Source organism: Coptis chinensis, chromosome 5 (genome assembly GCF_015680905.1).
Source record: "Coptis chinensis isolate HL-2020 chromosome 5, ASM1568090v1, whole genome shotgun sequence".
Lineage (NCBI taxonomy): Eukaryota > Viridiplantae > Streptophyta > Magnoliopsida > Ranunculales > Ranunculaceae > Coptis > Coptis chinensis.
The window spans coordinates 89,624,666-89,647,482 of record NC_141460.1 but is presented as its reverse complement, the minus strand read 5'-3'; the positions used below and the strand labels follow the sequence as shown (position 1 = coordinate 89,647,482).

At 38.4% G+C, this 22,817-nt stretch overlaps 1 protein-coding gene across 1 annotated transcript; it reads right to left on the bottom strand.

Moving 5' to 3' along the window:
- Nucleotides 1-2,222: 2,222 nt before the first annotated feature.
- LOC147499891 (uncharacterized) lies at nt 2,223-2,729 on the bottom strand. Its single transcript, XM_086563559.1, has one exon. It carries the CDS (start codon nt 2,727-2,729, stop codon nt 2,223-2,225), a length of 507 nt encoding a protein of 168 aa, XP_086419685.1.
- Nucleotides 2,730-22,817: the final 20,088 nt, after the last annotated feature.

Sequence of the window (22,817 nt, the reverse complement as noted above, 5' to 3'; positions counted from 1 at the left end):
TTGTTGCAACCCGCTTTGGATTTCGCAAAGTTGGAGGTTCAGCGATGGGTTGATGAATGTAAGAGGCTGCGCTTTGTTGCTGAACGAGCTGAGACTGCATACAACGACTTGGTGGATAAAGTGGAGAGTGGTGATGAGTACGTGCTATTAGATGATTATCTTGAGGCATTGGATAAGTATGATCGCCTTAAGATGTCTATTGGAAGTGGGGCTGCAACAGTGTCTGCTGCAGATGCTGGTGTAGATGCTAATAGACCATCTGATCTGCTATTTGACCAAGTCGTTGTGCCACCGGTTGCTCTAGTTGTTCCTTCTGTTGTTTCTGAAGTTGTTGTTGATCAGGCTACCAGTTCTGGTGTTGTAGAGGGAGTTGATATGGACCCTTTGAATGTGGATATATACTCTCTTTGTGTGAATTGATTCTGAACGTCTTCTGCTTGTCTTTGGGTTGGGAGGTCTTTGAATGTCTTGTTCTTGGGTTGGGTGGTCTTTGAGTAATACTTAAACAACTTTTGTTCTTGATACAGATACAATATTATTTTTTGATGGGGATACTTAGGTTGTTTTCCTGGGATAACCTGGGGGCCTTGGTATCTAACCGATTTTGTATTGAAGTAGAAATATTTAAATTACTTACTTGTTGAAGTTGGTTTGAAGTATGCATGTGATTGCTTTTGTTGCTACTGACTTGTTGTTTGACGACCTGTGCTGCATAGTGGTAGTCTTGATGTACTGCTTGATTTTGCTAGGTCATCGTTAAGGTACAGGTCGTAGAGCGATTGAGTACAACCTGATGTATTTGCGTAGTTGGAACCTAGGCTTTGTCTTGTGTCAGGTATACACCCTGATTCGTTCCTTTTGGGGGAACTCCTGATTGATATAATTAGCCTTTGAGTGGCCAATATATTTGAGTATGCCTTAAATCCTTTGTGAGGTCGTAAGTTGACTTGGGGTCCTTTTGGGGGTCCCCTAGATTGAATTTGTCTGATAATTGACCTTTGAGTGGTAATTACAGCTGAACCATACCTAACCCTAGCATTGGTGTTAGGTTGGTTTAGGGTCCTTTTGGGGGACCTTGATTTGAATTGAATGAACTTAACCACTGCGTGGTTGTTGTTGTTGAGTCGTTCTTAACTCCATCTTTGATATCCGACCTGACATTGTGATGTCTTAGGTCGGGTTGTGTAGTGTGGAATGCAAGGTGCTCATGTAATGCAAAAATGATAGCTGCACTCAACAATGTTAATGAGATTTCATTCATATTGATTTATGCACTTGGAGAAAAACTTATTGATAAAAGCGCTTGAGGAGAGCTGTATTCCAAGGTCGGGGAAGCTTATTATCGGGCTGGGTTTTGATCCAGTATGCGCCATTTCCAACGACTTTGTCAACAATGTAGGGGCCCTCCCATGTCGAGCCTAGCTTGGATGGTGCTAAAGTCTTTTTGAGGACTAGGTCGCCAGCTTGGAAAGATCTTGGGACGACCCTCTTGTTGTAAGAACGTTGGATTGTTTGGTGGTACCGAGCTAGGGATATTGTGGCAGCTTCTCTACATTCTTCTAAGAGATCCACTTCTTTTGCCAAGATGTTGTCATTGACTCCTGATTCAACAATGTCAGAATGTGTAGTTGTGATTGTGAGTTCTGATGGTATCACTGCTTTCGTTCCGAAGCAAAGTGTGAAGGGAGATTCATTTGTACTGGATCTAGCTGTTGTTCTGTATGCCCATAGAATGTTTTCTAGTTGCTCTAGCCATTGGTTTTTCTTGCTCTCCAGCTTCTTTTGGAGGTTTTCTTTGATGGCCTTGTTGGTGGCCTCTGCTTGGCCATTGCTTTGTGCATATCTAGGTGTAGAAAATGCTTGAGTGATGTGCCATTTTTGTAGAAAATCCTTGACTTGAGTGCCAGCAAATTGTGTTCCGTTGTCCATGACTAGGGTGTGATATTAGTCCAGATGAAGTTGATTACGTTGACTTTCTTGACTTGGACTAGTGGGATTGCTTCAACCCACTTGGTGAAGTAATCTGTGGCTGCTAGGACGTATTTGAGCCCTGATTTCTTTTGCGGGATGAATGGTCCCATGATGTCTAGCCCCCACATGTGGAACGGCCATGGGCTGGCTATGTTGATCAATTCCCTTGCTGGACTTAGGTGATTGTGGCCAAAATTTTGACATTGGAGGCATTTAAGAACGTACTTTTTTGCCTTGATATGCATGCCTGGCTAATAATATCCTTGGGCGATTGCTTTGTGTGCCAGTGATCTTACTCCTGCGTGGTTGCCACATTCACCTTTGTGGATTTCATCGAAAATGAGTTGTCCCTCCTTTGGAGTTATGCACTTTATGAGGGGTCCTCTAGCAAATTTGCGAAACAGTCTTCCATTGATCATTGTGTATCTTGGGGCTCGGAGTTGGATAACACGAGCATGCTTTGCTTCTGATGGGATCTCACCATGTAAGATGAACTTGAGGAATGGGCCCATCCAAGATTGGCTGATTTCTTCTTCAGATGAGGGTTGTAAATCTGTGAGGCTGTTGATACTTTCTTTATGGTACGCAGGTCGTTCCAGAATGTCAACGTAGACTATGGTTAGACATGCCTCTTGTGTTTTGGAGGCTAGGAAAGCCAAGCTGTCTACATGTCTGTTGTCTTCTCGAGGAATATGGTCTAAGGAGAATGTCTTGAACGAGCTGATTATGTCATAAACGACTTGAGCATACTTTGCCATGTTTGCTCCGTTCGTGACATATTCTTTGGTGATCTGCTTAACAATTAGCTGGGAATCGCTGCAAGCTTTAAGTTTTGAGACTTATAGTTGATGTGCCATTCGGAGGCCTGTGATCAATGCTTCGTATTCTGCTTTATTATTGGACGTTGCGAAATCGATTTTGATTGATTTCTGTAGTTGGGCTCCCTCTGGTGAAGTTAATACATCCCCCAGTCCACTACCACTACTATTGCATGCGTGATAAGAGCCCAAAACTGTAGTTTTAACCCCTTAATAATACTACTTTTAGACCAATTATGCGAGTAATAAATAAGAGTTAATGCTAATTAATTACGTGTTTTTATGTATTTCAAGCATGGAACTCAATTATGTGCAGAAATGTGCCATTTTGGCGATATAAAGGAGCAAAAGGTTGGTTGCTAAGAAGTTTTGTGATAAAGGCCAAGATTCAAGGAGACAAAGTCTTTATGAAGCCCGGTCAAAAGCTGAAAAGTCAACACGGCGTAAACAAATGATTGCACAAAGTCGAGAGAAACTTCCAAAGACCATAACTTTGGACTCAGGCCTCGGATTTAGGCCTACCTTACGTCAAAACGACCATCTTAGAAAGAGCTTTCCAATGGTCTAAGCCTTGACCCAATCAGAGGAGCAAAAGTGGACGAAAAGTCTGTTGAAGTAAAACCTAGCTGAAACGGGCTCTGTGGACTGAAGAAATTGGGCTTTGGGCTCGATTTTCCGGCCCAAAACATGAAACCTCAGCCCATGCACGAAATTGTGGAGCTGGTCTCCTTCTTTACATAAAACAAGACTTAGCTCTGAAGAAAGATATAGTTAGATAGCTTAGAATAGAAAGTAGCCATTAAAATAGCTTGTAGATCTAGTTTTTGGAATTTCAATTAGTTAATTAATTAGTTTCATACATTGTTTTAGATTAGTTATTGGAATGATTGTTCTTCATTGACTAGATAAATAAAATAGTAGTTCTTGATCATTTCGATTTTTGTCATTTAAATTTGTAGATCTAATTTCAATTCTTGTTGTTATTCAATTCTTAGTTATTAATTAGATTTAAAGTATTGTTAGTTAAAATTAGTAAAGTCCAAATGTTTATATTATGTCTAGTTTTAATTCAATGGGAAATGATAGTTTGATGAATCAAGGCTAACCTCCATTAGAGGGGTTTGATGAAGCCTTGATGAAAACTTGATTGTGTAGTATAGAATCGTTGTAAGAATTTATTTTACTCTAGAAGGTTGTTGATTCGCCATGAGAATGGGTGGACTACCTCACATGCTAGTTATGAATTGGTAGAAATGCCATGTATAATTAGGGATTAGAATGACCAATTCTTACCGTAAGAACGTAAGACTTGGTTTACAACAATTCTATGCTAGGTTATTAAGTTGGATTCAAGGTGGAATCAAATTCCCTTAATTCTTTATCTCGATTCAACTCTTAGCAATTTGTCATTTCGTTATTCGTAGCTTGTTATTTGAATTCACATCGTAGTATAAATTCCACCATTACTCTCATTAGACTTTGGATAGACTCGTCAATTGTAGAAAACTTGAATGCTAAAGGACTAGGAGTAGAACGAATCTTCTATTCCAACTCTACGTCAATAGATTCGAGATTAGAAAACAAATATCTTTGATAAATCTAGTAACAGACTAGTTTATAGTTTTACTTGCGTTTAGAGTTTCATCGCTTTATTTGTGAGTAAAACTGTCTTTTTATGGTTATCAAATGGCGCCGCTGCCATCTTAGTACTCTTTAGTCTTGTTTTCTTTAGAATTGATAGTTTTTCAAAGTCCCATAACCCACCCACCCTTGTTTGATTCTCACTGTGGTTGTCTATTTCAGCACTTAAATTTTCCTCGGAAAAATTACTCGGAGCGCGACCACATCTCTATGCAAGCCAAAATGAGAGCGCCCTTCGCTTCAAACGCTGAATTCCATATTATGGCCGAAGCGCGACTGCGCCCGCCAAGGCAAACCACGAGCGCCGACCTGCCCCACACCTGTAATTCCACTTTTTGCCGAAGGCGACTGCGCCTCTACCAAGGTTAACTTGGAGCGACCTCGCCCCAGCCTAGGCCTATTCTCGAAATACCGCCCTCTGCTGAAACCGCCCCAATTTCCACAGTTTGATTCAAACATCCATTTCTTCAAGATTTTCAGTGTTCTAACTTGTTATATACACCGAAAGCACGCATAAACAAGACGCTATTCATAAGCCGGGCAAGGAGAGGCTTTCGTGTACTCTTTTCTTCCACATCTCGCATCTTCTGTTAGAGGTTCATACTAGTATATCAGGATTGTTTGGAGTGTTGTTGTGTTTCATTAAGATTGGCCTTAGCCTTGCATGAGATTAAGGTCGGTCAAGAAAAAAATGCCTAACGAAATTAACCGACAACGCGAATAACAAACAAGTCTTTCTAGTATACCACTCATTACACCTCTAGCTAGCATACCACACACCACACCTGAAATAATGGCTGAAGAAAGAAAGTCTCCTCTCTCGGACTTTTACAAAGCCTTGAATGATAGCCCTAAATCTTGCATCGTTCTATTAGACCCAGTGGGGGATTTCCAAATTCCCCCGAATATATTTAATTTGTTACCCGTTTTTCATGGGTTAGACCATGAAAAGCCTTATCAGCACATGCGTAGGATTGACCAAGTCCTTACTACATTTCACCATCCTATGGTTGGTGCTGAACAAATTAAACTAAGGGTATTTCCGTTCACTTTAGCCGATAAGGTGGCGTCTTGGTTAACTGCCCAAGCGCCAAATTCTGTGGACTCGTGGGCTAAACTTGTTCAACTATTCATGGAACATTTTTACCCACCACTGAAGACCGATGAAATACTTTCCAAGATTCATTTCTTTCGACATAATCCTCATGAATCATTTTCAGAGGCTTGGAATCGTTTCACCGATCTACTTAGAGAGTGTCCACATCATAACCTTGCGAAAGATACGTTAGTTCGTGCCTTTTTCAATGGACTTCTACACCACCATAAAGAAGTCCTTGACATAATGAATGGGGGTAGTTTCTTAAGTAAAGGAGCCTCATAGGCTTATAAATTTTTAGAAGATCAGACTAAGCGTAATAATAACTGGGGGGGTAGTGACGATATCTCCCGCAACGCTAGTTCTTCTACAACAGTAAAGGTCGCTGGTATGTTTGAGATGAAACCCGATCCGGAACTTAAAAATTTAATCGAATCTCTAACTAAAAAGGTAGAGGCTATTTCTGTTCAACAAACTCCTATCCCCGTTATGAATGTCAACTCCAATCCATATAATTTTTGTTTGAGTCCAGAGCATCCCGACTCCTATTATCCTTTTGCCTATGAGCAATAACAGTCACAACAAGATAATGTTTGCTCGATTAATAGTTTTCCTATTCCTAACGCCCCTTGGAGAAAACATCCCAACTTCAGTTGGAGAAATAATCAACAAGTAACACCTCCAGGGTTTAATAATCAAAATGTTAGGCAAGCAAACAATTACAACCAAGCTCCACCACGACAAGGACAAGGTCAGGGTAATTATAATAATTATAACAACCAAACGCAACCACGACAAGGCCAAGCACAAGGTCAGGGTAATTATAATAATTATAACAATAATAATTATAATGCTAATAGAGGTATCGTTTCGGTAAATAATAACTACCAAAATCTACCCATTAATAATCAACGTGACATAGTTCCTGTCACACAACCTAAAGCTAACACTCTTCCACAACCGGATCGTTTTGATACCTTTATGCAATCTCAACAATAGATTTTACAAGCCATCCAACTTTCCTTACAACAGCTAGCTCAAGAGAAAGTACAACCCAAAGGTGTGTTTCCAGGACAAGCGATACCTAATCCGAAAACACCAAACACAGCCTTTGAGGTAAATGGTAATACTAGTACGGAAAATGAAAACGTTGGAGAGCTAAATGCCATCTCCACTCTCCGTTCTGGGAGAGTGGTTGATAACAAAGTAACTATGCCTATAGTTACCCCACCAGTTGTCTCTACACCGCAGATTGTACTAGATACCGTAATAGAAACTGAAGAGCCTACCCCCGAGGGTACCCGGTTAAACTACAACCTAAGAAACAAAAAGCCAAGGTTAAACATCCTGTTGATCATTACGCTAAATATAGAGAGAAATCACCGTTTCCCCAGAGATTAGCAATGTTAACTAAAGATAATAATTTCGATAAGATTAGGGAAGTTTTCAAAAATCTAACGATAAACCTTCCTTTTCTTGAAGCAATACAAAAATTACCTCACCATGCTAAGTTTCTTAAAGAGTTGTGCACTACTAGGCGTAAGACAAATATTCCTAAAGATGCCTTTTTAATTGAACAATTTCCAACTTTAACGAAACACAATGGAATCGTTAAGTACAAGGACCCCGGGTCGCCCCATCAGACAATGCACCTTAGGAGATTCCCACAAGACGACCGCTTTACTAGACCTGGGGGCGAGTGTTAACTTACTCCCGTATTATCTATACAAACAAATAGGTCTACAAGAGATGCAACCTACTAAAATGACGTTGCAACTAGCTGATAGGTCTATCAAGTATCCTAAGGGTGTAGTGGAAAACGTGCTAGTTAAAGGTTCAGGATTTCTACTATCCTGCGGATTTTGTTATCCTCGATATAGAAGTCGCTAACGATTATGTTCTAATCATTTTAGGCCGCCCTTTCTTGGCAACTGCCAACGCGCTTATAAACTGCCGCGATGGTTCGATGTCCTTGTCTTTTAGCCATCTTTCTGTTGCGGTTAACGTTTTTAAGACGATCAAACAGTTGCCTTATACAAATATTGATGGAGAGGTTAGTATGATCGAGAGCTTAGCTCATGATTATTTCAAAACCACGTTTCCGAATGACCAGATGCACAAATTCCTTTCCTTTGGAAGTTCCAACTTCAACAAATACTCCTTGAACGTAGAGGAAATGGAGGAAGATTTCCTTCAACTCTTTTGCAACTCTTCCCTGCCATCTCGCGAGTCCCACCCTGCCAACATCCCTTTATCCCTTGACGCTATGACGGAAGATGAATTTTTCACCCTTTATCCTAGTGATTCTTTTGACCCACCTATTGAAGAATGTCCGGCATATCTCAAGGCTTCTAATGATCTAGACATAAGAGCTCTAGCTGACACTCATTCATCTTCCCTCACTAATATTTCTCACCTTCCACCATTTCAAAGGAACCTAGAGTTTGCGCTTGACCATTTTGTTTCTTCTGTACTTAATGATTTTATAAATCCTCTTAATACATAAATAATTCCCAAGGGAAAGGCACTTGACACCTTCATTTTCAGAATTGAGACAGTTCCCACCTACACCATGAATGAGTTTTGTGCCAAACCTACCTTCTCATTTCTTCCATTCCTTACATCTGAATTTCCTCCATATCCACCATATCTTCCACAAACATCCATTTTCTCACGATCATTCACTTGGAAACCCTCTCGTTCAAAGGCGAAAAAGAAGGTACATGCGTGGTTACATTCTAGATCCATCAGACTTCGCTTTCATGTCAATAAGTTGCATCGTAAAAAATCTTGGTGCTTGATTCTGTTTGGGGGTGCATTCCATGGTAATTATTTATGGAAAGACCCATAACTCTTTAGGTTGTTAATATATGGAAAACTACATGGTATAAATATTAATATATCCAATTAATTGTTAAAGGTTTTGGGAATCTGACTTTAAAAGACCCATTGTTAAAACAAATTTTCTAAACTCTGTTGTCTAAAATTTGTTTAGGGATGGTGTGTTCGGGTTTCTTTCATTGATGGTCAAACTTTCCATTTATGTTGTTTAGACCGTTTAATCGTATTTTGATTCGGGTTGACATTTTCTATTAAGTTAGATTTCATTCGTTCGCATAACGTATGTCATGCACGCACTTTGAGGCGTTTTCTATCTTCTTATATGTCACCCATGGTCAGAATAGAGTGTTTTATAGATCATTAGATTGGAAATTCTCTCCTGATCATTTCCATACCTCATTCACACAAATCGGCCTGATAACGAAGCGGCAATTTAAGTTTGAAGTTGCGTGAAATATCGAAAAATAAAAATCCGAAAATGAAGTGGGCTTGGGCCCAATTTCACGCACACGTGCATCTCCTTCTTCCACCAACAGTCGTGTTTCATTCTCCAAACCGCCATTACCAAACAACAAAGCTTCAAAAACCTAACCTAAATAAATTAAAAAAAAAACTAAATACACCCACGCCCAAAGGTTAAAACCCACCCCAAATCTCCTCCTAACTACAACCACCACCACCTCCACCAACTTAAACAACCAAAAACCACCGAAAATTCAAAAATTTCGACTGCCACCACTACCACCGCGCCTCCTGCCATTATTTTTAGTTAGGGTGTTTCAAAACAAGTCCCCCTACCTTATTCAAACCCACACATCTTATAAAAACTCCAATGGCTCAAAGACGCAGGATATTGTCGGAGCACGCTTTTACTGCCGACCACTTTGCACTGTTTTACGGTGACGAGATGGTTAGAGAGAAACTGGAGTGGTTTGTGGTACTCGACAGATGATTTTTACCACGAAGATTTGGTCCGAGAATTTTATAGGGGCGAGGGAGTTGAATGGGAATCGAATTTTTGTTAAGGTGGCCGAGGAGGAGGATGATGTTACTACCGGGTTGTTGGGCTGAGATTTTAGGCATTCCACCTAGACACCATCTTGATGCCACATTACAGATTCCCAGGTTCTCGTTTTAGAACCTTTGATGAACGCGATTTGCAGAGTGGGGAACTACAATGCGAGCTCACATTGTGTTCGCCGGTTTTCTCTCGAACCAACCAAATTTGGTCAGAGCTTTCGATGGATTGGTAGGAATGTCATAGGGAAGGAGAAAGTCAGCGATATTTGTCTGAACTGCCTTCATGTTCTATGGATACTCCAGGAGCAGAAAAATGAATTATGTATTTTAGAGTTTTTGCGTAACATGATTATGGGGGTTGGAAAGAGCATTGCACCTCTCCCTGTTTTGATAACGAAGATCATGATAACCTTGAGAGCGACTCCAAGGTCTGATAGGATTTGCCTGAAGGAGCACCGAAATCATCGTATTTATACAGAGTGTATCCAGAGAGTTTGGAGGTTGCCTGAAGAGAGGGTAGTCGAGGAGACTGACTCGGAGGATGAGGATGGCACGACATGTTTTGATGCCGATGCCTTGGAGAAGTGTAGGTCGGATGCAGAACGCATGGCTGTGATTCACCGTGGCATGCATTCTCTCAATACTATTTGTGAAGACCTCCGAACTCGGCAGGCTACCATACATCATAACTTCGAGGCTCGTGCCCGGCGCGAGGATGATCGGTGGGAACAGACGGGGGCCGAGATGGAAGCTCAGCGCCAGTTCCAAGACGACATGCTTGCACGCTTCCCACCCCAGGGGGGTTCTTCTTCGGAGGAGCAGTCTATGAGGCATCGAAGGCCGTCAGCCGCCAAGAAGACGATGGCTCGCCCATCTAAGCTCAAGGGTCATCCGCTTCTCGAAATTCCACCACTACTAGCGAAAGTGGTTTAGGGATCTAATGAGTTGATTTGTTTTATTGTATTTGTTTTATTTAGTACGGATGTAAAAATATTAGTTCAGTAATTAAATTTGAATTTGGTTGTCGTATGTTATTTGGAATTCAATTTTAATATAAGTTGTTTAATTTCGAATTATGCGTTGTTTTTATCATTAATCCCACCTTCCCGAATTGTTTGGGGGTGGTATTAGTTAGCCTAGCATAATTCATTATATGATCATCTATTTTAAGAAGTTGTTTTGGAGTGAGGGTTGAGAATATTGCCGATAGGGGCATCGCTATAAATATATATTGTGTTAGGATGAAATCTCGATGAGTTCGGTAGTTTCTATCCTAAATTTAACCTAAAAGATATTAGGGTTGTTTTAGAATCATTAATATGAGTTGTTTCCATTTTCGGTTTTGGAAATTTTATTATTTCCGAAAATTGCCTTAAAGCTTTTTGGCAAATTCCCGATTCGGTTTGGCAATTTAAAACCTATAAAAACTGCATTCATTCTACACTCACAACCACAACTGCATCTCACATTCATCAATCACGTTTCATTCCCACTTTACCTTATTTTTCCTTCGCACTTCGACCTAACAGCTCCCCGAAAGCTCTCGCTTCCCTCAAAGATCGCCGAGAAATTCTACCCCTCGAAGGGACTGCCCTCTCTCCCGCCTAAACTTGAGCCACTGCGCCCAAAACACTGAATTCCAGTTTTCATCCCGAAGCACTTCCCCATCCCAGCTAAAAGTGAGTGCACCTTGCCCAAGTGCCTGGAATTCAAAATTCAACAGAGCGCACCAGCGCCATCCTGCATACCTTGAGCGACTCAAGGCGTCTGACCCACAATGGGCACCAAAATTTCCAGTTTTCGAGGTTTGTTCCGGATAGTTGCAGCTATTCTAGAGAGTAGTTTTGTGATGACTTCTCCTATAGTAATACCGAGCAGTCTTTCAACACTTGTTGGGGAGCCAGTCTTATGGACATTGGTTCCGCAGAGGATCATGCGATTGGATGGAGGTATCTTCCGGGTAAGTGAAGACAACTCAGATTCACCTAAGCTTACTGAATTTTTCTACAATAATGTTAAGTTCTATTGTAACCGGGATGGAGAACAAGAATTCTCCGTCCACGGTTGATGACACACCCCTAGAATTCAATAAGTATGTGGTAGCATTAGTTTCGAATACCAATACCGATCCTATTCACACGTGGGGATATATGACCGATAATTCATACCTCTATGACTATACATATTTCCATGAGTATTATGGGGAAGGGGTATTTCGTATAATGGACCAAGGGCGTTACAACATAGCCCTTGGTAGCCTGTTCCTAAATGTAGGCACCACCATGTTATTCATCCTCATGAATATTCTAGGGGAGTGGCAATTTACTTCTGCAAATAGTACCCCTGGTGACGTTTTTCTTGCTTTAGCTGAAGGACGTCACCGATATGACATTCCCCGAGTATTAGTGGCTAGTCTTAAGAGAGCCCAAAGCATGCGCCATAAGTATCTTCTTATGCCTGTTTTGGTTTGCCGCGATCGCGCCCGATTGTCTACCGAATTATGTACCTAGTTCACGGATTGGAAAAAAGGTTGAAGTCATGAGACCCACCAATTGGGTGGTTCATTCATTTCGAAAGTAATGACTTGGCGGGATGGCAGGTGCAACCTCATTTGGTTGCTCCTTACACCCCATCGGACATAGTAACACTAGACAAGTTAGCACAAGTTGACGACACCTACGCTGGCTTTGGCAAGTTATCATGGCATGGCAGGATCTTTGGCGGAACCTCATCTCTTTGAAGAGGGAAATGAGGAGGAAAATGTTTAAACGGGAGTACAGGTAAGTTTTATTTCAGTTAGTGTCTGCTTATGTCCCAAGCAATCTATTTCTCATTAACCCCGTAACGGGTGGAACTCTTATAGAGTTGCGTCAGTTTTTCTATATTAGTATGTTATAACCTTGTTTTGCAGATGTTCCGGAATTTCACGTGTTTCAATGGTATTTTCCTACCCTCTTTATTTAAAATACTTTGAGGACAAAACATGTTTCTTGTTTCGGGGGGGGGGGGGGAGAGGCATAAAAACACGTGTAGTTAAGGCATCTGTTAGGATATATATATATGTATAATATGCACTTGTTTTCTAACTAAAAATTCAAAAAAATTTAATATAAATAAAAAGTATGATATACACTTAGGAATATTGGTATTGTTTTCTTTCTCTATATTCTCAATAATCTAGAAGTCTCAATATTAGCTTTTTTTAGAAATTTAGGCTAATATGTAGGTAATAATTCTTGCATCCGTCTATAAATATGTTACACGAAAGTATCTATGATTGTTGGCGATAAGTTTTATGAAATCTAGGCTAGAGTACTTATTCTACAAATCCTGTGAGAATATAGCCTAAAGCCTTATATGAGTGAACATTTGAGAAATGACACAAGGGAGAAGTAAAATCCGGATAGAGAAATCACATGTCCACTTGCTTGATTACTATACCATATCCTAAGCGAGAATTTAGGCCCTCTTTGGATCGATATAGTCAGAAATTTAAACCTATGAATTATTTTCCACTAGTCGCCCCTCTGAGCCTTTCTTTAGCCTTTCATAAACCACAAATCCTTTACCCTGTTACAAAACAAAACAAAATGAAAAATCAACCTACCCAATTCTTTGAATAAGTATGAGAATAGAGATGAAGAATAGAAAAGAGAAGAACTTTTGAAATCAAGAATTCGTTAGTCGCTTCAGATAAGAAAAGGAAGTTTCCATCCAAATAAAAAAAAATAAATAAATAAAAGAAAATAAAGAGTTAGAACTCCAAAAAAAAAAAAAAAAAAATAGAATCAAAGGAGTCAAAAGCCAAAGAAAAGAAAAATATGGCTAAGGATGGAAACAAAGTGTAGAAGCAAAAGTAAGGAACAAGGTCTTCTCTAGTTACATAAAATGAAGACTCTATTATATCAAACTTGTCCTTTTTGAATATTCATTTCCTTCCTTCTTAAAACCATCTCCTAATCCCCGCAACACCTAATAAAGACATCTAACTCAATTAGGAATAAGTTAGTGTGATAGTAAGTGGCAGATGTGTTTGATCGACTCCGGCTTCCTTGTGTGTCATAGAGATTGTAAGGTAAAATGTGCCCACTACACACTGGAGTAGCAAAACTTGAGCGGAAAAATCAGAGTGGTTTTTGTCTTGACATTTATGTGAGGACCTACTTAAGGACGCTTATTCGAAGTTTTCTAAACGGACCTGCTAGTTCATTTCATAGTATTACTCATTGTAAATATGTTTATTCGTAGATGATAGATTATTATGCATATATTAGCTTAGGTTTTGACTTGATTATTCTGTATTCATTGCTAGGGAGATGTATAGATAATTGAGACATAGATAAGGAAACAATAGTTTTATTTCGAAGTCATTGTAGTATAGATGAAGTTTGTGAGTACCTTCAATCGAAAAACTCTCACGAGGGGCTATAACTCGGCCCACTAGGGAATTCCTAGTGGTTTAAGGCCCCGCTCCATATGGTTAATGCAATCGCGACTCACCAAAACCGATTAGTTAGAACTCCATTTTTGGTCACTTATGCTAATTTCTCATATTTGCTTGAGGACAAGCAAAATACTGTTTGGGGGTGGTTTGATAAGAGCCCAAAACTATAGTTTTAACCCCTTAATAATACTACTTTTAGACCAATTATGCAAGTAATAAATAAGAGTTAATGCTAATTATGTGCTTTTATGTATTTTAGGCATGAAACTCAATTATGTGCAGAAATGTGCCACTTTGGCGATATAAAGGAGCAAAAGGTTGGTTGCTAAGAAGTTTTATGATAAATGCCAAGATTTAAGGAGACAAAGCCTTTATGAAGCCCAGTCAAAAGCTGAAAAGTCAACACGGGCAGAAACAGTGCACAAGTCAACAGAACTTCAAAAGATCATAACTTTGTACTCAGGCCTCGGATTTGGGCCTACCTTACGTCAAAACGACCGTCTCGGAAAGAGCTTTCCAATGGTCTAAGCGTTGACCCAATCAGAGGAGCAGAAGTGGACGAAAAGTCTATTGACGTAAAAGCCAGCTGAAACGGGCTCTGTGGATTGAAGAAATTGGGCTTTGGGCTCGATTTTCCGGCCCAAAACATGAGACCTCAGCCCATGCACGAAATTGTGGATCTGGTCTCCTTCTTTACATAAAACAAGACTTAGCTCTGAAGAAAGATATAGTTAGATAGCTTAGAATAGAAAGTAGCCATTAAAATAGCTTGTAGATCTAGTTTTTGGAATTTCAATTAGTTAATTAATTAGTTTCATACATTGTTTTAGATTAGTTATTGGAATGATTATTCTTCATTGATTAGATAAATAAAATAGTAGTTCTTGATCATTTCGATTTTTGTCATTTAAATTTGTAGATCTAATTTCAATTCTTGTTGTTATTCAATTTTTAGTTATTAATTAGATTTAAAGTATTGTTAGTTAAAATTAGTAAAGTCCAAATTTTTATATTATGTCTAGTTTTAATTCAATGGGAAATGATAGTTTGATGAATCAAGACTAAACCTCCATTAGAGGGGTTTGATGAAGCCTTGATGAAAACTTGATTGTGTAGTATAGAATCATTGTAAGAATCTATTATACTCTAGAAGGTTATTGATTCGCCATGAGAATGGGTGGACTACCTCACATGCTAGTTATGAATTGGTAGAAATGCCATGTATAATTAGGGATTAGAACGACCAATTCTTACCGTAAGAATGTAAGAATTGGTTTACAACAATTCTATGCTAGGTTATTAAGTTGGATTCAAGGTGGAATCAAATTCTCCTAATTCTTTATCTCGATTCAACTCTTAGCAATTTGTCATTGCATTATTCGTAGCTTGTTATTTGAATTCACATCGTAGTATAAATTCCACCATTACTCTCATTAGACTTTGGATAGACTCGTCAATTGTAGAAAACTTGAATGCTAAAGGACTAGGAGTAGAATGAATCTTCTATTCCAACTCTACGTCAATAGATTCGAGAGTAGAAAACAAATATCTTTGATAAATCTAGTAACATACTAGTTTATAGTTTTACTTGCGTTTAGAGTTTCATCGCTTTATTTGTGAGTAAGACTGTCTTTTTACTTGCGTCCTGCCTTGTGGACACGTACTCTGTAGTGTAGAACGGAGGGTACTTACATCTGCTATATATACGCCTATACCCGATCTTGATGTACAAGGTCTCGTATTAATCTTTTATTGTTTGTTTCTTTAGTGGCTTGTTTAATGTTTCTGTTCAATTTTGTTAATTTTTCTTGCTTATCTCAGTCTCAAGTATTGCAAATAAAGAGGTGATCTGTTTCGATTTAGCGCCGCTTTTAATTGTTTTCTCGAAGATTTATTTATATTTTTTCATCTTGGATCACTACTTGCGTAAGCCGTCATTAGATGACAAAACTATATATGATGATAACTTTACAACACATACAACTTCTTGTATCATATCCAGTGTTCATTATTCCGAACGGAATATCTGAAATTCTGCCCAATATTTCGGTTTTTCAAAAAATTAGATAAAACATTATGGAGTCGAAATATTAATAATTCTGAAATTTGTTGAAATTCCGAATATAACATGGGTCAAAATATTATGAATTTCGGATTTTGGATTTGTCGGAATTTCGATAATTATGAAATCCCGAACTATGATAATATTGTTGCATCCCGGTCTCCTCCTCCACTTATCACTATGAACATAGATGGAAATAGGGGAGTGCGTGTAGGGGCTATCACACCCCTTGAGATTAGAAAAGCTCTACTACTACATAACTAATTGCCTAAAAAAATCTTCAAACTATAAGGACTCATACCCTAATTTTTTTAGCAAACTTCCACTACCATACCCCCAAAAATTTCACAACATAGTAAGAATATTATCAACAAAAAAAAATAGTATGAAAAAAAAACTAATAAAAAACATTCCAATAAACCAAATTTTTTTTTACTTCTCTTTTTGCCCTTACAAAATTATCATTTATCATTTATTTTAAGTTCAAAACCATTAAAGAGTAACAAATATGTCTTTGAATATTTGATGGGTTGATGAGACTAAAATAGCCAAAGGCCCAACTATTAAGTTTGTATAATTCTAATCACCTATAACAAACTCGTATGCTCTCTTTCCTTTCTTTCACTCTCAATTCTTAAACAAATGTCAGACCTTAATCCAAACAAAAAACAAAAAACAAAAAACAAATTCATAAAGGACTTGCTCCTAATTATTTTGTAAAACTCGTTATCATTATTAATAAAATTTCCACTTAAAAAAACAAAAAACAAAACAAAACAAGGTAATTTTTTACTTTCAATGTTAATATTTTATTGTTTTCTCCACATGATAGTAGGGTTATATAGACTTATAGTATTATAGGAAGTTAACAATTTATTGAATTGTTATAGACTAGATTATGTAGATATGTATAGACATAGTAGTATCAATTAATGGCTTAAATGCTTAAGTAGTTAACTTCATCACTCCATATTAAATTCTTAGTAGTCATCACACTCTAGTTTTGTGAATTGAAATAAATGCATAATTTTGTTAATCTTTATTGTTTAGACCTTTTGACAAAAAAAAAAAAAAAAATTGCATACGTTTTTTTTGGGTGGGGTGGGGTGTGCACATAATCTCGCACCCCTGGCTTAGAATCCTGGCTCTGTCCATGGTCCGTGGGATGCGAGAAATAGAGGTGTGTCTTTCAAGACTTTATATGACAATATGTATAAGACTCTGGGGTTGAAGTTATACACTATGAATGTGCATGTGACTGCACTTAGTTCAGTCATCTATTCGGGTGTTAGTGCAATTGTTGGCTCTCTTCGTAAGAAGAAAGGAGATGAGGTGAGTTATAAGGCTGTGTTGTTGGACTTCTCCGAATGTTTTTCGTCCAGGATAAGCAGTGCGCCATTTGAAAGCGCCAGGACTAAGATGTTCTTAAGTCCCTGGGCTTATTTTGAATGAAACTCTTATTAAAACAACTTTTTCTTCTCTGAGGGTGGGTGGCATGCAAGCTGCTGCACAAGCATTTGTTTACAGTGGTTCTTTGTTTGTACTTGTAAGTTTTTTATGTTTTTTAATGTGCTCTATTTTAAGTCAAATGCCTTCTTTCTAAGTCAAGTGAAGGTTGCAAGTCAGACTGCCTCTGAGCTTTTTATTTGGTCAAACTGCCTTTGAGCTTCTTTTGGAGTTATCTTTGGCATTGCTAGACCCATTATTCAGTGACTAATATATAGCCACCTTTAGCTAAATCCTCGTTCGTTAGTTTGGTTATTTACAAAAAAATTGAAAAATATATTATTAGAAAACGATTTGACCACAGTTAATTGAGACAATTCAAGGTCAACAGATGGAAGTAGAACTAAAACCTAATCATCGATAATTTTAGGACTAAAATCTAAATACCCCATAATAAGTAGGACTAAAGCCTAAATAACCATTTTTTTTATATTAGCAAGCCTGTTTTAAATGAGACCAGTAACTCTTTGATGCTAGCGGGGTTCGAGCCCAGACCTATGGTATCATCACCCAAAGGTTTTATCGACTTTGCTAATCAGCACTTGCACCAGGAGTACACATGTCTTCAAATTACGTATGCCATTTGAAGACATATGTACTCTTAAATTTAGGAAAGCAATAATTCTTAGGGGACACCAAACAACCAATTTCTCACTTCAAACCTTAGCAATTCAATTCTCATAGAATTCAATTTCTCACTAGAATTTTATTTCTCGTTACCAAACACACCCTCAATATATTTAGGGAAAACGAGAAATGAAATGATTCCATTAGTAGGTCAAATTTGTGAATTGTTATGTTTTAGTTTGTCGTTGTTGTTGTTTACAAGGCCACACCACATAGTTAACTTAGACCATCTCTAGGTGGAGGCATTAAGTGTCAACTTGTCTCCACCATTCGGAATTTCGGAAAAAACCATCTCTAGGTGGAGGCAAACATGAAAACTCTCATAATTCCCATGCATAACTCAAGAGCGAGTTCTTTCAAAGAAAAATATTATGGGAATCTAGTTTCTAAACCCATGGGTTGTTTTCTACATACAATTTTCAACTTGAGGATGAGTTGTTTCAATGAAGAGGAGAATGATGTAGGATATAATACCTATGTTCTAGATGATTCTATAATACTATTATTAGGAGTTAAATTATTTCTTAATTCGTGCCAAATTTGAATTAGAGATAGTTTCTATTTTGCAATGTTTAGAGTTCAAGAAACCATATCTATAAATATAGTTTCTCTAATATTTTGTAAACCAATCCATTATGATTACTAGCAAGATGCACGTGCTATGCACGCTGATGTTAAACAAAACTTGCCGAAAAGTGTAAACATAATTTGGGTGAGCACACTTACAATTGACATTATGTCTGAGCAGACACACTGGCATGGTCGTTTAAAATTTGAATTGAATGGAACTCCATTCCTATTTGATTTCCAGACATGTAAGCAATAAACTTTTAAATATAGCTCCAAATAACATGTACTTTGAGCCTCTCATCCTAGCAAGTGCACGTTGCAAACGACAAAGATAAAAGGTTAGTGCATCAAAAGCATCTATGTAACGTTATTCACTGAAATCAGTATCCAACCCTTAGGTAAATAGGTAATATGCAACTATAGGTATTGAATTGGAATAATGGGACATACACTCCAGAGCTGAGTCATTTGGTTTGTTAATCAATCATCTAAAATGGAGCTACAATGACATATGCGGCACAACGGCATACTCAGTCTACATAGGATATTACATCAATATAATAATTAAAGTACATCAATAACAAAAAGAAATAGGTTGCTCTGACTTGTCCTCCACTATAATAGCTGGTATGTTGCAACCATCTACTCACAAGCAGCTAGCTACTCGCAGGTAGAGTGAGACGGGTGGGGAATCTATAGAAGTACGCTCTTCTTATGAGTATTCATGCATTGGGTGTTGGCTTGAAACTGGGTCCCAGATACGACCATAAACTTAGCAATTGTCAAAGGGAATGATTCTTGTATAGTAACTGCATTATGAAATGGAATGCATTGTCACACCCCGAATTTCGACAGAATTCGGAAAAAACAATATTTGTTCCCGACTCTTCGATCTTCGAAGTGTGACGCACTCTCAACTCCCAAAAACCCATAAACAGTTTAAATATGCGGATAATTTAAAAACCAGTAAAAATTTCAAATTAACAAAAGTCCTCTTCATTACAAAAATTTACAAATGAAAATACAAATAACTTTGTCTCAACTAAAACTCTATATCACCTCAAGGGAAAACAAAACATATCCTGAAATGCAACGCTAACGCAAACCTCAAGCAGCAACCAACCTTCTTCAACACTAAATCTGTCAAGACTTATCAACTATGTTCATTTAATTAACACACCCGATAAGCAAACATGCAAATCGGGTCAGCATTATAAAAATGCTGGTGTGAGTAGCTCTAAAATACAACATATTCTTATACAAATATATACACAATCCATAAGGTAGTTAGTTCCTCCACCAAGGCGCCTTAACTTTCAACGACTAATATAACATCCTTAAGTACAATAATTAAGGCAGGTAGTTCCTCCACTGAGGCGCCTTAACTTCCCACTAACCACACAACAAACCATACGCATAATAAAAAGGCATGTAGTTCCTCCATCGAGGCGCCTTAGGTTCTAACTAAACAAATACTCAACCAAGTATATTATATCCGTACCGCATTTCATGCTCAATTACAGAGCGGGTCGTCTCTGCCCAAATAATTAGTTTGACCCACCCTTCTGCAAAACTCTATCCAATCATATATTTAAAGATATATTATTAACCAACACATTACCCTAATTATATTATTTAAGGCTTTCTTTGTGTGTCCCTAAAATCACGTCGTATCTATGTCTTACCTAGTTTCCATAGCTACCACAATCGCTTCCCAACGCCGAACATGTACATCCATATGCCTCCCCTCACATAATGAACCACTCCGTGCGTAACTACCTTGAGCGGGATGCCGCACACCAGGTAACCCTCACACGAAAACCATTATGTAAGTACTGCCACTATTCGGCATAAAATATCGCGCGTCTCGTTCTATTTTGCGAATGGAATAATCAAGTCACTATTCGGCTACGCCAGAAGGGCCATTCAGATTCACTGAAATGCCAGAAGGGCCAATCACATTACTTACGCCCGAAGGCCATTCAGATTCACTAAAACGCCAGAAGGGCCAATCACATTACTTATGCCCGAAGGCCATTCAGATTCACTGAAACGCCAGAAGGGCCAAATCACATGAGTTGTGGTAGCTAGGTTCTAGGATTTTCGTTACGTAATTTATTCAAGTGTCATCCATTTATGACTCATAATAATTCCACTATATCCCGTGCAGGTCAAATACCTTATTGCACTATGCCACAAAATTTAGAAAATATCTCAATTATATCTCATAACTACTTTTATTCTGTCACGTGCCAATACATTATTGCACTACTCACGTCAAAACTTAATTAGATAATGACAAACAAGGTTATACAATGTTCGACAATATTTTATTACTATATTAGTCCATATACTTAAATATACGAAAAACTTGAAAAAGTCAACTTTCCACTGTCAACGGTCAAAGTCAAAGTCAACACGTCATGGTCAAAGTCAAATTGTCATTGTCAAAGTCAAACTGTCGTTTCTATGTTCAACAGGTTCATGGTCATAGGCATGGTTCATGGCTAAGGTCAAAGTTCATGTCATGGCTAAGGTAATGGTTCGGACCCAACTGGCCAAACCCAAACCTTAAAACCCGGCCCCCAAAGTCTACATTGGCATAGTGAATCAACCTGACCCACTTTAAAACATATGGACCAAGCCCAAAACAGAAACAGAAAAACCGGTCCAAAGAAAGCTAATTGGGTTCGACCCAAGCTAACAGAAAATGAAACTTAAACTGGCCCAAAACCTTAATTGATTCGGCCACAAACCACTAAAATGAAACTGGTCCCATAACAAACTAAACTAATCTTGGGCCCAAAGACTAAACTGAAAATGTCCCAACACTTAATCAAAATTGGCCCAACACTTAATCAAAACTAGCCCAACACACTAATGAAACTGGCCCAAGAAATCTAGTTAGTTTTTGGCCCAACCAACTTAATCTAAACCGGCCCAAAACAAAACCAAAATAGCCCAAAAACCGAAAACCGGCCCAAGGCCCAGCCGGTAATCTTCTTCCTCCAGCAGCCACCCAAATCGGCCACCACCAGTTCCGATCGCCACCATCAAGAAAAACCAACCGAAATTGGTGAGGATGAAAAACCCCACAACTTTAACAAACACGAAATCCTCCAAATTTATGGAATTCAACATCTCGACCAAAACTAGATCTGAGACCGTCCGCCATTAATGGCTTCCACCACCTCCGACAGCACCTCCCCACAGCCCTTACTCGACAACCCCACACACAACCAATAACCCCCTTAATCCAACCACACTTTAACAAAACAAACAACAAAATCCAAAAAATGATACTGGGGTTTGCGCTGCCATTAACGCTTGTTGAAGCTTCAACAGCACCCAGCCAAACTTCAATACACTTCACACGTACACCATCAACCAACATCAAAACTAAAGAGTTCAACCAAATTAATAGGATTTCGTTCCCCTTTTTTTTTTCTGGGCGACGCCATTAGTGCCTGTTCAGAGCTTGAACAGAGCTACAACAGTTCAATAAAAATTGATACTAAACTCACTTAATAACCCAACCCCACAACACAAGAAATAAAATCATAAATGTTCAAATAAAATCGGGCGATTTCTTTGTTGGACTCGCGACGCCGCCATTGACGACTTCCGAAGTTCCAACAGCCTCAAATCCCAAATTTCGAGTTCGAGTTTTAACAACACAAATGCTTTTCAATAGAGTTTTAACAATGCATGGATCGGCGCCGAATAAAACAATATAATGAGTAGTATATAAAAAAACATAAACATTAGATAGTATATACCGATACACGAAAACTATAAATCCGGTGAAATAACAAAATAGCTACTCACCTTAACTAACAGCTCGACGAATTCCTCCTAGTCCGAGTCGTCGCGACTCCAACGCTCGAGCAAACAAGCCGCCTCCATTTTTATTATTTTTTTATTCTCTCAAAACCCTATTCTCTAGAACAATGTGATTCTATACTTGGGTCTGAAACCCAAGCCCAACACAGACTCGGGCCCAGAAATCAGGCCCACATGCCCCAAATCCAATCCAACAGATTTTTAAATAACTAATTAAATTAATAAATTAATAAATAAAATACGTATTTTAAATACGGGTGTTACATGCATCATACTCACATATATGCAAGAAATCATCAAGAATACAACCCATTGAATCCATTGATACTCCAATATTAACCGAGTATCTATAGGATGAACTTAATTAAGTTAGAAAAT

Bases quoted from the DNA above. Each gene is read 5' to 3' on its own strand.
- LOC147499891 (XM_086563559.1), bottom strand. From the start codon at position 2,729: ATGGCAAAGTATGCTCAAGTCGTTTATGACATAATCAGCTCGTTCAAG.